The sequence below is a fragment of the Motacilla alba genome, chromosome 3, assembly GCF_015832195.1.
Source record: "Motacilla alba alba isolate MOTALB_02 chromosome 3, Motacilla_alba_V1.0_pri, whole genome shotgun sequence".
NCBI classification, from domain to species: Eukaryota; Metazoa; Chordata; class Aves; order Passeriformes; family Motacillidae; genus Motacilla; species Motacilla alba.
In genome coordinates this window covers 44,486,037-44,504,126 of record NC_052018.1, presented here as the reverse complement: position 1 = coordinate 44,504,126, position 18,090 = coordinate 44,486,037, and the positions used below count along the sequence as shown (strand labels likewise).

Sequence of the window (18,090 nt, the reverse complement as noted above, 5' to 3'; positions counted from 1 at the left end):
ACATGTATTGGTTTTTCTTCCTAATGTTCTCAAACACTGGGTTTTTAATAAGATTTATTTACTGCAGTTTTATTGACAACCATGTGAAATTCCTTTAGTAGGAAAAAGGCAATTTTTGTAATAGCTGGTGAAAGTATTGAAGCATTAGTGGAGAGGGGAAATCTTTTGTGTTAGAGATAAAAGGTTAAAATTCATTGAAATCAGTACCTGGTAATCAAATTTTTCCCACACTACTGCTGTAAAAGTTTTGTTTTGCCTTTCTGCTGTCATTAGAGACAACAGCTTTTATGATATTGATGATGACAATAAAACTGTGGAATTACACTAGTGAGTCTCCTAATTACTGCATTACAGTAACTATTCCCATTGTCTCTTTCAATGCTTGTGTCTTTGGAACAGTTTCTTGGCAAATGCATCTTTTGCCATTGTTCTGAAGAAGTAGCCCCTAAAATAACACCTGAGCAATGAAGCATTCTGTTTTCTGAATATTCCACAGGATTTTTTCTACTTAACATTTGCTATGTATAACCAGTAATATAATTGAATATTTGTAAAATTTCATTACTCTAATGTCTGTGGTTATATTTTTGAAAAGTTATCTTTTAGAGAAGTTAAATTAGAGGATTTGGTGACACAGCTTATTAATTCAATTAAAATTCTAAAAATTAGACATAATCTATAATTGTGATAATGTTAGAAACAGTCTCCTTTTAGATCAGTAAGAGTCCTGTTGCATTGCTATGAATGCCAGTTTTGAGATTAAAACTGCTTAACTTTGCCTTCATTCCTAATCAGTGCATTCCTCAAATAGGTTTATCTTTTACCTTAGTGGCCTTTTGCACCTGTACTGGCTTTTAAAGCTAATGCTTATGTTAAGCTTTCCCAAAGTTAGTCTCCATGGGGGTTAGTGTATAACTGCATGGAAAGAGTATATTTTTCTGATTCTTGGCCACGGCACTACTGGAAAATTTTATGTTTAGATTTCAATCTGTTTTCTGTCCTCCCACTTCTTCTTTTTAGAAATACTTCTAAAAAGAAAGAGTGATTTCTGCCACTTCCCTCATGGATGTCTGTAACTTACAAACAGTACCTTGCAGCAGAATGATTGCTGCAGAACATGGAAAGACTAAAGCTGAGGCTGATAGCAGAATATGTCATCATAGGTATGGTTGTATCATCAAGTCTGGATGAAAGTTTTTCCCAAAAATACACTGCAAGAATATTTTAAAGCATCAAGACATGGTGCTCTTGAGAACAGAATTGTGAGTGTTTGAGAATTCTGCCTCAATGTCACATTGTCCAAGCTACTGACAGTCTCAGGAAGTTTTCCATTCAGTTCTGATGAATTTTCAGTGGTCTACCAAAGATCTTTGCAACAGTTTGCACAAAGTCCATGCAATATCCTTGCCTCTGAATCATCTCGCTAACAATCTTCTCAACTAATATGTGAATTCACCTTCCTCATAGTAGCAATCAGACATGTCCTTCTGCTTCTCTGGTCTGCCCAGCAGACCGAAGTCAATGTTTACTGCTTGAGTTCATTAACCAAATACCTGTCATTATTCCAGGTAAATATTGTCTTCCTCAGAGATAAACTGCACAGCTGCTTCTAACACCTGGTTTAGTAATTCTTTGTCTTATAGAACTGCTGTTTGCCTCATAATTAACAGAATGGTCTGGAAAATACAGGTATGCCATCTACATGAGAGGGCTTTTCAGAGGTAACTAAACATCAATGAAGATAAAAACTAAAGAAACTGAAGAAAGGCTGAATCTGATGAAAGTCAAAGGTCATTCAACATCTCAAGACAATCACTAATGAGTTCTGGGTAGTTGGAGTCTGTTCCTCTTACATTTGCTACCTTAATGTACAGCCCTGAATTGGCAGTGTCTAGTGGTGAACACAAATGCTTCAAGAGTCAGAAATATTTACAGGCTTGAGATATATATGTGCATATTAAATATGTATATGTGTATGTGTCAATGTCTGTGTATATAAATATGTATTTATATATATACATATAAATTTAATTGAATGTTAAAGCCAAATTTTGGAATAAAAGTTTTTCCTTTTTTCCGAAGTCAAACACCCTCACTTTTCAGAGAAATTCCCTTTGAAAGATTTAAGACAAACATTAAAGAGTGTCTAGATTTAATCTTTCTGTGACTGTTAACAAGAATATGTATCCAAGATCAATGCCAGAATATGTAGCAAATAGATATTCAAAAGAAAACAAAATTTATTCTAAGAAATGGAAGCAATGAAAATTTTTGAGTATATGATGTTATATTCTGTGTGAGATGTGTACTGTGGGAAAGGGCTCTCAGGAGCCAGCAGTTCTGCTGCTGCATTCACCACTAAATTACAGTAGATATTGGCACTGCCTGCAATTCTTAAGCAGAGATGTTTGTTACAGCTTTTTCTTTCACAGCTGTGAATAATCATCATGGAGGAATTCATTGCTAAATAGCTTCAGCCCTTACAAAAATTATAAAATGAAAAAGAATTTTCACAGAACAGGTATATGAAATGAGAGTAATGGTGAAATTTCTTCAACAAAAGCCCTGGAAGAGGCTGCACAGGGTTGAGTCACCCTGCGTGGAGGTCTTTAAAAGATGTGTAAATGTGACACTTAGAGGCATGATTTAGCAGTGGACTTGACAGTCCTGGGCTTCGTTTGGACTTGATGATCTTAAAGATCTTTTCTAACCTAATGATCCTATGATTCTAAGGTGATGACCTCCAGAAATTATATTTGCAATGTCAGCTTCATTCTCTTTATACCTGAAGAAGTGGGAGATCCCAGGTTTTGTTTTCATGGCTTTATTCAAAATCTGTTTCTCAAGCCTAGTAAGATTCCTACTGAGAGTGCATAGGAGGATAAAAAGCAATCAGATCTGTATTGGGTGAAATGCTGTCCCAGTATTATCTGAAACAGACTTTTTTTGTGTGTGAATATTTAACATATACTAACTTTCATCTTTGGATGTGAGGAGTATTTGGTTCTAGATGTGGATTTTCATAACAAGGCAGTTAATATATAGTTTTACAGGACCGGAGGTCATAGTGGCTGACATTTTGTCAGCTGTACACCTGGAGTATGTACACTTCAACAGACAATACACTTTTAAAAAGTGAAAATATGTTTTTGTGATGATTTAGTTACAATTCAAAGCTGTTAGCAATAGCAATAACAGTCTGCAGAGACTAGTCTGCATGGCCTTTCTTAGTGTCCCAAGAATGTAGCTATTTCTAATAGGGAAATCTATTCCTCGTATAATCAGTAAACCTAACTCTTACCTAAGAGTGTATTTGTCACCAGGTGTGTGACCTTGACTGTATTGTTTCAAAGGTGAGGACAGTTGTTATTGGTGCTGTAGATGTAAATATGTAAAATCAGCTGTGGTCCTTCTCCAGCAGCTGCTGGTGTCAGAGAATGGTTGAGGTTGACTGGGATCTCTGGAGATCGTGCAGTCCAAAGCCCTCATTCAAGCAGGGTCAGCTAGAGACAGTTGCCCAGGACTATGTCCAAAAGGATTTTAAATGTCTCCCAGAATGGAGACTTTGCAACCCCTTTGGGTGACCTGATCCATTGTTGGACGCCCTAACAATAGACTGTTTTCCTGTGTCCAGGTTGCCTTTCATGTTTTCATTTGTGCCTGTTGCCTCATCCTGTCAGTGGGCACTGTTGAGGAGAATTTGGTTCCCTCTCCTGCATTCCTTCCCATCAGGTGTTTATACCCATTGTACTGGAGGAGAGGCTAAAATAGATGTGCCCTGTAAATAGGGCAATAGATTATATAGCTTCCTTTCTCTTTTCACTTCTGTAAAGCGTGTCTTTAAAATGAACTTTTTCGTGGTAAAATTTTTTGTAAAAGTGCCTTAATATCTGGAGTGGTTTCAGTGTAATAATATGGTAAAAGGCAAAAAATTTTAGCAGTAATATAAATGAGTTAATTGTATTTTTAATCAAAATGTTGATGTATTTGCCTTCTTGTTGGCTAGCAAGAATATTGAACTTCTCAATGGACTGTAACTGCTTGTTAATATCAGTGTTTTGAAATTCAACAGCATTTCACTTGGAGTCTAGAATGTGATTGCTGCTACCCCTGGTAAAGGAGGTTGTTGATTTGTTAGTTTAACAAACATCTGCAGCTTTGTTAAGTCAGTTCCCTCTGTCAGATGCTAAATGGTCATACTTCTGATTCACATTTTTTCGGGTACAGACTGTTCAAAATAGTAAATGCTACTTGCAGGTACAATTTGTGCTACTCACTTTAATCCTCAATTCATTTGTGAACAGTTTAGTGGTGGTCTGCAGCAGCATGACTGGAAGCAACATTTTATAACCATGCTCTTCTGCATCACTGATGGATGGGGAGGTGTTTATATCTACAGAACACTGTAGTCACCAAGCCTTCTTTGTTCACTGTCTTATACAGAAGAAAGTTGTAATAAAATTACCCATCCAAAAGGGTCAAGCTGAAGCAATCAGGTATTTCTCTAACCTGGGTCACTCAGCAGCAGTTATTGAGTACTTTAGTGCAAGAATCTGCTGCCATGGATCTGCAAAGGTATTAAGAAACTGTGTAAGGTATCATGTGGAAGTAGACAAGGAAAATTTCTTCTGTTGGTTATGTTGTCCTTAAGGAAAAGGACTGAATTATGCTCTAGAAGTCTTTACACTGATGAAATCCAATTCTGTAGATAGTGCTGCATCAGCATAAAAAGGGTAACTTAACACTGGTGAAAATCCCTAAGGCAGACTGACCTTAAGGTAGATACTTAACAATATATAGCAATTTTCAAATTGGCAGCTGCTGATTATTTTTTATGTCTTAGAAGCACCTTTTTAACAGGTAGTGGGAATGGGTGATGTGTTTACACTGTATTATATTGTAGTTTGCTACTAATTCATTCTTAACAGAATGAAGAAAGCCATAACTGTGTTTTCCAAGACCACTTAAAGCATGCTAGAAAGGCAAATCACTGTCCTTCCTGTGCATTCATTAAGAAGGGAGAGCCAGATCCAAAAGACAGTAAAGCTCAAGATGATTTCAAACAATAAATCCAATGGGATTCAATAAACATTAGATTTTTAAAAAACATTGTGTAGGCTGGCATGTTTAGTTACCTGTATGACTAATGATGTTTGAGGAGATTGCCAGGAAAGAAAATTGAATTTCACTGTTCTTGGAACTCCTTATAGTTTTCACTTCCCTCCCACAACCTTTTTTGTAACAAGACATTATTGAACAATCAAAATCCAACATCAGCTTTTTGCTGAGTTTTTGTCTTTAGCTTCCTAGTGTTGCAATGTTTTTGGGTCAGTTTCTGTGGAATTTTTGAGTGTTGGGGTATTTCTCAAACTAGTGCTTCTTTGGGGAGGGAAGTGCAAGCTGAAGGAATTTTTATCTGTATATTTAATGGTTCCTGATCTTCTAATTTTCTTCTTTTCTGTGGAGAAGTACTGCTGCATTTTCAAATCTACGCATCGGCAGCAAGGATTAGGGTCTGTCAATAGCAGATGTGTGAGGAAAGGATATTCTTTCAACATAAGGATGGAAGGAATTACTTGTGGTCCTTCTCAGAAGGAATTTGGCAAAGCTAAGGAAGTTTGTCAAGTAGAAATTGTGAGGGATAAAGAACAAAGTTATACCCATTGCTGTGTTCTTCCTAGTGCTGCTTCCTGTCTTCCCACAAGAGCTTCATCCTTTCTGTGGTGTTTCCATTGAAAATATCCAATAGAGTCTGGAGAGACACCACATTACTACTCTGAAACAGAGTGGTCTGTGTAATCAATTCCATTTCAGCTGTTGAATTTAAAATAAAATGACCATTCTTTGAATGGAACTCAGATTAATTCTTTTTGTAAACCAGAAGGAAAACCAGGGAAAAAACCCTAAGTTTTGTGTTATGTTGCAGTAAACTTTAAACAAAGTATTTTGAAGATAAGTGAAGGGAGCAAAGTGCTTGCATTGCTGAATTGATGGCACCAATGTTGTCTTTTCATCCAGGTTGTTTAAAAACCCTGTGAAGGAGGAGTGGGGCTTGAAATCCATTCTTTTTTACTGTGCTTGATAAAGTCTGAATCATATCTTTTAACTCTGGGGAAAGTATTCTACAAAAATATCTTCTATTCTGTGATTTCCCTGCATTCCTTCTAGCATAGAGCTTCACTTCCATTAAAATGCACCTCTTTTTCTATAGACGGAGTTGAATCTTCCTTGACAGTCAACTGCAATCATGAACTGGGCTGCTCTACCTGCACCAGTTAACATGTGGCCCTATTCTGTGACACCATGTGTGATGCTTTGGGAATTCTGAACTCTTATGGATAAGTCCTCAGGAAACTACACGAAATTCTGCTTTCAGGAAAATTAAGGAGGACATTCATTAAGTGATTGGTTGGATGTCCTGAGTAATTTTCTGAACTAAGTGAATTACCAACATTTTTAATTTACTTCTTCAGGTAATATATAGAAATTTTGAACTTGAGTAATTAGACTCAAAATAAAATTACAGAGTCTTGAATGGCTAAAGCTGTGCCTTTTTGATAAACAAGTTACTACACCAGAAAAGGGTGAATTAAGTTTTACCTGCCTAAATAGTAGGAGAGATTTTAGCTTTAACAATCCATTTCTTTTCCCCATATTCATCCTAAACTGATGGCCTTTGTGTTGACTTTTTAAAAGCAGAAGAGATCACATCCCTAGTGAAGTGTTGAAGTAATACCTCCTTAGTTTAAAAAAAAAAAAAAAAAAAAAGCAGCACTGGCAGAACTATTGCAAAATGTATTTAACGGGTATGGAATCACTTGCATGCGCTTTTATCACCTGCAAGTAATGGGTCATCCCCTGGGCAATACCCAGTCGTGGGGATATTGGAGGAGCAGAAAACAACACTTTGGAAGATGATGATGCAGAGTGGAAAACGAAAAATAGAGCGGAAGTTTGTTTTCCCTCAATGTGTGGTTGCTCCTGCTCATCCCGAGGAACCAGACTTCTCAAAAATGTGTTGAGGAGTGGAACATAGTGGGAAGAGAGATTATGAATAGGCTGCCTTTGGTCTCTTTTGGATTTGCTGTTTTCAAGCACTAATTTTGGCAATTCTTTCTTCTCTTCCCTCATCTCTGAACCTTTTTAAAATGAAGCTCAACTGTCAAAAGAGAAGAGAAGCAGTTGAGAGCACTTCATTTTTCATCTAACTTCCTTTCTCCTCAGACTTACATCTCAGAAACGTCAGCACTGGTCAGGCAGAAAGGCAGCAATGAGAATGAAGACAGCTCGGATGGTATTTGCTGCTCTTATGCTGGCAGGCTGCATGATTTTCTTGAAAATCAGTTCACTGTTGCCATTTTCCCCTTATATAAAACAGTAGGGAATAAATTTACCAGGAGATGTTGATTGCTTTCAAATTTTCTGATGAAAAGTGCTACATAAGAGCTAGACACTGTATCATTTCATGAATACTACTGAATCCGTAATAATTTTTCTTCCTCTGTCGTTTTGAGATGCAGAGGAAAATTGCCTGGTTTCCTCGTTTCTCATTTCTTTCCCCAGTGCTCAGAACCCCAGGCCACTGATGTTAAGCAGGAGATGCTTTTCATAGATCAGATTAAGGGTTGGTGAGGTAACAGAGCCTCATGCAAGCATCCCACTGTGCTCTTGAAACTGGAATTTCATTCCTGGTAGTGATCTACATAGCCTTACATTTACCTTAAAAGTATTCTTTATATATATTTTTTTGGAAATGGGGGGGGGGGGGGGGGTAATATTAATACTAAATTCTCACTAACATATAGTGCTCAATATGTGACTAAATGATATTTAATATAAGAAGGATTCTTCTAAATAGTTGTGTCATTCTCCTAAGATGTTTTATAAACTCTTAGAAGAAGAGGTACAATTGTTCACAAATGTTTCACCAAGCTTGTATTAAGTCAGTTAAAATTGCCTTGGAGAGTAGAGTTGCACTAAAAAGAGGGAGGAGAGGTGGAAAAAAGAAACCCCAAAACAGGGTCCTGCTCAGTCTAGAGTTTCAGGCAAGAGAGGAAAAGGTCTAGTTATCCAGAGCCAGCTGCATTGTTAAAAGTTCATACTATCACTTTGACATTTAGAGTAGGACTCTGTGTCTTTGTAAATTCCTCTTCGTATTACCAGTGTAGGTCTCTGAGCTCAGACCATTTCACAAACCATAACATTTTTGAGTGAGTGATTGATCTGTATTATGTGTCCTAGCCATCAGAAGAATCTTGGGATGTTGCTTGTATAAACTGTAATACAATCTGATCCTGGGCATTTAGTTACAGACTTTCGTAGACCTATTGGCGATACTCAGTCCTCCTGGATTTGGGAATAAGGCTTATCTGATACCTTAAAAAAAAAAAGGGGGGGGGGGGGGGGCTGTGAGGGTTGTTGTTTAAAAAAAAAAAAGAGCCCCTCATTTTTTCTGTTCCCCCCTTAAATAACTCAACACATCTGGTAACACTGTAGGATCATTGTCCTTTCAGTTCCTTCAAAGCTCATATTGCTACAATATTTCTTGGGTGTCTTGTTTCCTAAAGGGCAATGTGATTTTTTTTTTCAGGCTGTTTTTTGTAGGTCTTGCAAATTAACCCATATGCATTGCAAGAAAAAACATGACTTTTAATCAGCACCATTTCTAAAGTTAGCACTTGCTGTGTGTATATGAATATGTATATGAACCAGTCTTTAAAAAAAAAGAAAACACAACCTTTCTGCTAGTACTCAAAACTAGCATACAAATGTGGTTTTATTATCAAATAAATCATGCCTAAATGTTAGAATATCTTTCCGTTTGGGCTTTTATCATTTGACTTCTTGTCTTCAGTTACAAGAATGATAAAAATTGAAACTAAATCTTTTAATTCAATAAGAACTACATTGCATTTTAGGAAGCAAAAAGAGGAATCAGATACAGACTCATATGCATAGGAAATTAAACATTCAAGAAATTAAAACTTTGTGAGCAACCAGAGGTAGCCTTAAGGTGTGCTTATTTGAAATGCCTGCATTTAATTTTACAATAAATCTGAGTATTTTGTTCCAATTAAGACAGTTCATGTGCACGACTTCAAATTTTACAGTAGTTCCAGGGAGACCGTGGAGTACTTGTTTTACATTCTGGATCAAGTTCAGATTTTTAGGCTTCGCTTGAATAAAATAAAAAGCCTGAACCCTGAAGATAATACAGATTGATAAATCTGATTTAAACATTCCCGTGTTGCAGACTTTCAGTGTATGTGGTACAGCTGAGCCTCAGGCCATGCACTAAATACATCCACAGTGCATTCCCAGGGCACCTGAATACCAAATGATCACGTTTGAAAGGTTACCTTTCTATGGATTCTGACTTTTCTGTATTAGCCACGAAGATTAGAATTTTAACAGCTCCCAGGGAGAGGTATTGTGAAGTATTTACTTGGCAGGAAAAAAACAAAACAAAACAAAGCCCAGATGAGGTACTGTCTCATATTCATGAACTGGGATTTATTGGTTCTGTGAATGTCCTTGTGAGAATACACTCTATAGTTCACACTGTAGGAAAAACAAGTCTTGTTTTTCATTTATATTAACTTAAAACTTTGATAGAAGAGTTACTGTAGTAGAGGTTTTAGCAGAGACATATCACAGAATATATCTCAGCAAATCCTAAAGTCTTTCACAATTAGCTTTCTTTGTGGTTTATCTCTCTGGAAATCTGGCAGTAGCTTTGTTAGTCAATTTGGTGATAATTAAAGATGTAAGCCTTTTTCTCCTTTTCTTTTATAGGTTGTGGAACTCATTTCAAGTGCTATTGGTGACTTAGTTCAAGGGATATATTATGAAAACTCAAAATCATCTGAGGTAAGAATTTCACTAGATTTATGTACCCTAGGCATTTGGTGATATTAATGTGTGACTACTGTAAATACAATGACTTTCCCACCTGTTTAAAAGGAGGGAAAGGGCACAAGAGTTGTTAGTCCTAGTGGGCTTCAGCAGTAACATCACTATGACATCTGTAAGCTCTGATAGAAGTTTCTAGAAATGCTCAAGGAGGAACTATTTTGTTTTTGTGAGTGCTTAATAGGATACTGTTATATGTCATTGTCAGGAGCTCTAGGCACATCTTACTACAGGCTTTCCAAATGCTTCCAGAGGTTCCTAGCCAAGGTTCTGTTAGAAGTATTCATTACAGTGTTGTCTACATCATTAGTATTTTCATGTCAAACCTGTTGTTTCCAAGCCCAAAGAGGTTTACAGAATGCTTCTTTCCGAATTCATCACGTGTCCTTTCTTCGGAGTTTTGTCCTGGAGTGCTAGGAGTGTAGCCCTGTGTTCTCCATCAGAAGTCACTGTGCACGTATTTCAGAAGTCAGCATGGGCCAAGATAATAGCTGCCAGCATTTCACAACAAATAATCTTGTATTTCATCAAAGGCAGTTGCAGATATTCTGTGTTATTGTTCAGCAGGCACAGTGATGAAAATTGGTCAAATCAGATGTAGGGATTTTTATCTTTACTAGAATATTTAAAGGAATTTCTGGAGGCCGTTCTTGAGTAGGCTTGCATGTTAGAGCAAAAAAGTTTTTTTTCTTTTTCATTTTTTCATTTACTTTCAAACTAGACTTTTTTTTAATTTTTTCATTTTATTGCATGTCTTAACACGTGCAATAAAATCAGTAATTTAAAGTTGCCATGACCTCTACAGATTTTATCATAGCAAGTTTTCAGTCACTGATGAGCACTGTGTATATGTGAGTATTGTCTTGAAGTCCACTGAGGTAGATAGATTCACTTCTAGTGGCATTGTCTCACGTGCCTTGGAGATCTGAATCTTATGGTTCAGCAGGTATTGTGTACTGAAATCGCAGCTCTGGTCATATGTAACAAAATTGATACCATGGTAAAATGCTGTTCTCGTGGGCTGCTGCTACAGTAGATGCCTGCCCTGATGCCTCTGCCCCAAGCAAACCACAGTGGGCAAGTGGAGAGTGCCCCTGGACAGTGCTGTGTTCTGGAGGGTGCTGCTCCCCTGGGCACTCTCTGCCTCTCCTGCTCTGCAGCAGCAAAGCCATGTCACTAAAAGTAACCTCACTGAGGTGTGTCCCTGTCATTTTGACTGAAGCCAGGGAGGGGAATGATCACACTGCCGAGCTGAGTGAGAGCCTCCAGCAGGACAGCAGTAATGGCACACTCAGGAGCTGCCCACGGCCCCTGGGATGGAAAGGATGGCATGCCTGGAATGGAAAGGATGGCATGCCTGGAGTGTCCTCTGGCACCTCTCAGGAGTGGATCCTGGGTGGAAGCGTGGCAGGAGGGCAGCATTGGGAACTCGGTGGTGCTTCTGCACCCGCTGTGTTTAACCTGTGTATAAACTGACCTCAGCCTTCAGTGTTGCTCCCAAGAACCGTGCTCAGGGTTATATGTTAAAATAGATGACATCTTTGAGATTTTTGCCAAGAATAGTTGAAATGTTGTTTTCCGTATTCTAGCAGGTTTCTAAATACAAGTAGATTGCAGGTATATTTAAAAAACACTCATCTGCTTCTACTTTTTCATGTGTAAAGCTCTACAGGTTCATTTCAGCAATGAAACTGCATTTTATTGAAACTATGGCCCCTCTGTAAATGAGAAATCTTGTGGACTCGTTTAGGTTCCTGCCACTGCAGAAGGTCTTTATATATTTTCTTTCTTAATCATTCTTTTTCTGTTTTCTGTTGCTTTACTGAAGCCCTCCACACGTGTGGATTGCAAGGGGAAGTGTGAGATAAACTAAGCGCAGCTGCATGACATTTACCCTGCCCTGGCCCAATTACAAATAGCAAAGACTTATTTTGTTTCAGTGACTATTTCTGTCTGAGGAGAGTTGCAAGTACACTGTACCCTTCCTAAGGGGAACCCAGTTAACTCAAAACACAATTAGGGTGGCGGCGTAATAGAGACACTTACATGACAGTGCCTGAAGTTCAGCCTTTATAATGGGTAGTGCGTGGCTTCTGATGAGACCCACAGCAAAGTGGCATCTGCTTTAATTTTTTTCTGTCTAGTTCTCTGTGAAATTTAGTTCCATGTTGTGCTGAGACATATCCCTGCTGCTCTTCTCGCCCTGTTCTGCTGAGGCAGTGTCCCATTCATGTCCTGAACATTTCTTTGGCAAAAACTGGCAAATGACTAGTTCAGTTGTTGGTCTGTCTTATTTGTGTCCTTTGTGCATCTTCCCTCCTCCCCTAATTGCAATTTGATTGAAACAAAATTATGAACTACATTTCCCAGAGGTAAGACAAATGCTTTAATCTGCTCCACAACTAAATCTCAAATGTCAAACTTATTTTTCTTTTTAGGAATAGGGCAGAGAGATGCTAGTAATGGCATTTTCATTGCTGGGAATTTCCTAAATTTGGAAAAGCAGAAGGGTGTCTTCTCATCTTTGTTTTTGGTTTTTTTTTTTTTTCCTGAGGCAAGAAAACTGTACTTCATATGTTAAATGTCCTTAATGCAGTTGTTTTAAAGCTCTGTAGTACCATAAAATAAACTAACTTAGCACCAAGTTGTTTTGAACTTTGCTGAATGTCTACCTGAACGGTAGACAAAAATACAAAAATATCTCTTCAAAGTTAACCTTTCTTTTCTGAGACCCTAAGTTCATGTTTGCAAAAAAAAAAAAAAAAAAAAAAAAAAAAGTTTCAGTCTTTTTCATTTGGATAACCCAGTAGGAAAGTTCAAAGAATCATTTGACCTAACAAGACTGACCTGGTTTACTCCTGAATACATATAATGGATATAATTATTTGACAGCTCCATTACCACTTTTTCCTCTGCACAGTCACGTGCAATCCTACAGCTGTCCCATTTTAGTATATTCTGTTTGATCATGCTTCATCTTTTCTGCATAGGTAAATCATTAGATCTGTGTGAAACCAGGAAAGAAAAAGCAAATATTTAACTTTTCATGGTTATTTGAAGAGACAATACAAACTACAAATGTGTCGGCTTTGACACAGCCTGATGGTTAAGGCTTGTCACTCATGTTCAAAGTAACAAACAGCTGCTGTGGTTTAAGAAATTGCATTAGCAATATTTAGCTTATATGTTGAACTATAACCTGGAGCTGAAAGGGATGATATGACAAACTATTGCAATTTTCTGTGCTAAATGCCCTCTCAGCCCAAAATTCTGCAAGTGAAGGACATTCTTCCCCATTTCCATTTGCCTCCCCTAAATCTAGGTCTAATTTGGGAGTAAAAATTTTGCCTTAGTGAGTGCAAAGTTGAAAATTGTCTAGTCTGGCCTTCAGTTGTGATTGTGGTTATCTATTTTTTACAGAAAAAAAAACATTGCTCTGAGTCTCTGTTTCCAACTTAGACGCTGAAGGCTTCTAAATTGTTTGCTAACTCAGAGAATATTGTCATATTTATGAACCCCCTCTGTTTTAATATTCCAGATCATTTAACAAATACTGAAGAGGGTTACTTTAATATTCCTGTCAATTCACTGAACAGGGGTAAGAGACACAAGGAAGCTCAAGGCCAAACAGCAGAATCAAGAGAGGGACTTCAGTGGGTTGGCTCTTGTGCTTAACCTTCCAGAATGCTCTTGTAATCTTAAACCATGAGGGACTTTGAGGGGAAATACGTTGGTTGGGTTTTGGTGATTTTTTCTTGTCTTCAGAATATGCAGCTGATGATAAATGTGCATTAGTAAAGCTCATTACAGTGTCAACATGGGGCTATTATGCAAGACAGGACCATTCCCAACATGTTCCACTGATGGCCAGAAGAGCTGTTAGAATTTTTGATGCAATTTTGTGAAAGTTGTGCATAACTAATGTGTAAAAAAAGTTTAAAAAATAAAAGCCTAAGTGGCAAGTACTCATTGTATCAAACAGTGAATTAACAGGTGTTTATTTTAGACCACAGTAAGGTTTTTAATGAAAATTAGTTTATTTTCTGGAAAAGGATGGGCTAAATGCAGTGAGCTGTGCCAATATTTCTTCGATGTTTGGTCCCTGGCCCTGCTTTGAGAAGTAATCTTTTGGAATACTGCACATGTCCATCAACTGACTGCTGTGAGTCTGTACTATAAGTAATGGATTTGTTTATTATTTTACTATAGGAAATAAATATATTTTGAGTTATGTAAACCACCTTTTAGCAGGGCAGCAGAGCCAGAGCTTTCACTTTTTTTTAAACAAATGTTTTTGTTGCAAGACTAAAGAAAAACATGAAATATGGAATTTGAGTAAAAAGCATCTGTGAAAAGAATAGGAAAATGTGTTTGGGGGAAAAAGAGCATAACTAGAAAGAAGGCCAATGTTATTTGTTTACTGCTTTTGTTCTTTTAAATACTAAATTCTTCCAGGGAGATTTAAAAGTAACAGATGTGAAGAGATATTTATCTTTATGATAAGTTTACAAACTTTTCTTTGAAAGCCAGGTGTTGTTTTTTCACAGTGTCATGATAAAAGTAGTCAGTAACTTGCTTTATTGACCCATTTGCAGACACCCTTGTTCCTCCAAAAGCCGTGAAGACGGGTATTAATAGACCAATAAAACATGCCCTGTCATGTTCAGCAAGCATGAATACATCTGCTGAAAGCTTATGTGAACCATGTGTGAAATGTTTTACAGGGTCTTGCTGCTGGTAGAGTGATTCATAGTTGCACTGGATTTTATTTATATAAAATAGAAATTCTTGAGCTACCTAATTTAAAACTTTTAATATGCAATGTAGAATTATTTCTATGTGTTTCTGTGGATTATTTGCCCATTGAGAACTGAACTAATGTTTGATATAAATGATTCAGACGTTTGGATCATTTTGTGCAGCAGCAGATGGTTAAGAAAGAGCTGCCATGGTATGGAAATAAATGATGGGCTCTGTTACAAACTATAGCTGAAGTTTAAAGTCTCCAACTTCTGCTCCTTCTTGATTTGCAAATGGGTTTGTGCATTTTTAAGACATGTTTTTCATTCATATTTCCTTAATACGTTTTCGGCTGAGCCTCATATAAGAATCTTCTTCGGTGCAATAAATCAAACTGTGCTATTGTAAGTGTTGCTTTTGCACTAAGGATCCTTGGTACTGTCACTGAGAGCTGCCCTTCCTGATGATTATGATCTCATATTTTGTCCCAGTTTAATTTTCTCAAAGTTTTTGTTTCCTGAGTAATTGTTTTAAACACAGTTTAAATCATCGAAGTAGTTTAATAAAAGAAAATCTCAACTAGACAATTTCTAACAAAGCAGTAACTGACCTTGGCAATAGAAAAATGGGAGCACCCTCAGCTGTTCTTCATTTCCCGTTGGAAGTGACGATTGACAGCGCTGTATTTGGATGTTTTCCCTGTGCACTCATGCTGACATGTGCAAACGGTCTCTGGAGATGGCTGTTTTCTTCCAGTGATGGTGAGGGGTTCAGCTCCCTTCATCCACCACTTCCTGCCCCCCCTGACAGCATCAGGGGTGCTTGTGATCTGCACCCATTTCTTGGTGACAGAATTTATGAATGAGGTCAGTCCACAGGTATTTGTTAATCGAATGCCAGAGAACTGTCATCTACAACTAGAATTCATTTGACTTCAGAGAGGTTTTTATAAGAAAGTCTTAGGAGTCTTCTGGGCCAGCTAATGTCCACTTCTATACCCTCTGCTGAAAAAACAAAAACAAAGCTTACAAAGCAGTGAAAATTTCTCTAGAAGTAGCGAGAGCTGTCATGATATCAGATTTTACAGCCTTTGCAATCTAGAAGTAGTTTGGGTTTTCCCTTGATGTTTTTAAAATAGTGTTTATATATTGTCCTACGTACCCTTGTAAGAATGTGGTGTGGTTGGCAGACATTTTATGTATAACATGAGAGTTAAGCTTAGGAAAAAAATGTCATTGTTGGAAAATTTTGCTGAAGAAAAGATGTGTCTGCCTCTGTCTTAAGCAGCAAAAGCTTTAGGGGTATGGGGTCATAAGAAGTTCTTTAATTAAAATCAGCTCTATTCAGGCATGCAAGTTCATATGTTAAAGCACATCCATATGGACATAATACCTTTTTATGACTGGCTTGTTTCTCTAGCCCAGAGATTTACAATACTTATGTTTTTAAGATTTCAGTCTTCAAATATGTGTTCAATTCTTGTGTGTTTTTTGAAGTTGGATGCTCATTTTAGGTGCTTGAAGCTTTTACATAATGTTAATGTAGTAGACAGTAACTGTTTCTACCATCATTTTCAATCCTGTTAATGAAATTGAAACTTGTTTAGGAATATAATTTTGTAACAAATCATAGAATTAATTTTCTTGTATACATTGAGTTGAAATGACTGCTTAAGCTTCTTCAGTTCCTTCAGTTGATATTGGATAATGTTTGCACTACTCTTGCTGCTCAGAGGCTACAGAAAGCAATCATTTTCAATTTATGGATCTTCTGAAAGATTTTGTAAACTTAAAAAATGTTTCAGGATACCTTTCTAGAGTATTTTTTTCTTTGATGTAAAACAAGCTATTATAAAAATCACTGCCAATTTTCAGTATCATCCAGCAAATTTTAGTAAGTACTGTTTTTTCACTGAGCAGATTGGTTGTGAAGGAAAAGATTGTGTTTCGTCTTCCAACAGCTCCTGATTTTAAATTTAAAATAAATTGACCTATATCTAAATGGAAAAAAAAAGAGACTTGATATATGGGAAACTACTTGAATTAAATGCTCATTTTGACATTTTGCCAGTCATGGGAATTTGCACATGCTCTGGGCTGAGTTAAAATATTAAAACAAAAATACAGAAACAGAGGAAAGTTTAGGCTTGACTTTGTAAGTTGTCATATGCATAATAGCAAACATGTGGTTTCACTGTTCTTCACTTTCCTTGTATAACTTAATAGTATGTCTGAAAGCAAAGGCATTTTGATACAGCTCTGTGTTACTTGGCATTGCAGAATTCTCCTACTTTTTCCATTAGTCTCAAATTATCCTCTCCCTTGTAACACAGCACTTCTGGGTGATATCCATAAGGGAGGAAAATTAGAGCTGAACGGATGGATTCTATTTCATTTGTTACTGATTTCATGACAGATAATACCTTGCTAGAAAACTATAGGGTCACACAGAATTACTTCTTGCTCATTTCTAAGTAATTTAATTGACATCACTTTGAGGGAAAAGGTTTGTTGTATAAGAGGGGTTTTTGTATTACTCTGTTAAAGACTACCTTTTGGCTTAGTGTACATTACAGATTTAACTGAACTGAGAAATTACAAAATTTTAAACATTTTTGTGCTTTACAAAGCATTACAGCTTAACAAACATTTACAGCTTTTTTTTCTGTAGCTTTTCATTACTGATTTTATTTTTTCTAAGCAAAACAGCTGTGATCTTTTCTGGTTTTGGGGTTACCCCCTCCCCCTTAGAGAGTACCTAAAGGCATGACAGTATGTGAGACAGATTAAAGTAATGTCTAGCTTTGAAGACATGAGTGAATTAGTAGCATATTAACACCTTATGAGTCAAAGGAATGGCAGCTGAATTAGGATTTTGGGAGAAAGTATTTGATTTGTGTTAATTAAAACACTGTGGAAAGCTATCCAAATAAATACGTTGGATACAAAAGATTTTGAGACAGGTTGAGCATGTCTGACCTTACAGTCAAGGTGGTAAAGTTCAGTAGAGGCATAACTGCCTCTATCAGCGCCTGAGAAAGTTAATTAATCCCTGACACTTCTGAATTGCAACTTTATTTATTTTTTAATACTTTCACTCACTCCTCACCCTTAATGTGGAAGCAGAAGAGGTACAAGTCCTCTCTCACAGCCCTTCATTTTTTCAGTGCAGTCTATAAGAATTTTCAACACCCATTATAATTAGTTTTTTGCTTGACTGCAAAGGAGAAATTGTAGGGGCTTCTCAAGTTTGTTTGAGATTGTTGGTTCTTGGTAACTGGGAAGGGGCTGAAGTGCAGGTGTACTCTGAGGAGGGGCTGCTTTTTGGGTTTGTTTAGGAGTTTTGGTTGTGGGTTTTTTTTTCTTCCCAGTCCCTCATGAGGGCTATAGTTGGCTGTTGATGTTCAGTGTGATGAGACAGTAATTAAAAAAATATTTA

The 18,090-nt window shown here is 37.1% G+C and overlaps 1 protein-coding gene across 2 annotated transcripts in view; it reads left to right on the top strand.

Annotated features, from left to right (window-relative positions):
- The window catches only part of PDSS2 (decaprenyl diphosphate synthase subunit 2), a 110,281-nt gene that overhangs the window by 75,454 nt on the left and 16,737 nt on the right, over positions 1 to 18,090 (top strand). For both annotated transcript variants that reach the window (XM_038131519.1, XM_038131518.1), the window contains exon 4: positions 9,796 to 9,870. In XM_038131519.1, the coding sequence (XP_037987447.1) occupies positions 9,796 to 9,870 (75 nt within the window). The remainder of the gene's footprint in view (positions 1 to 9,795; positions 9,871 to 18,090) is intronic.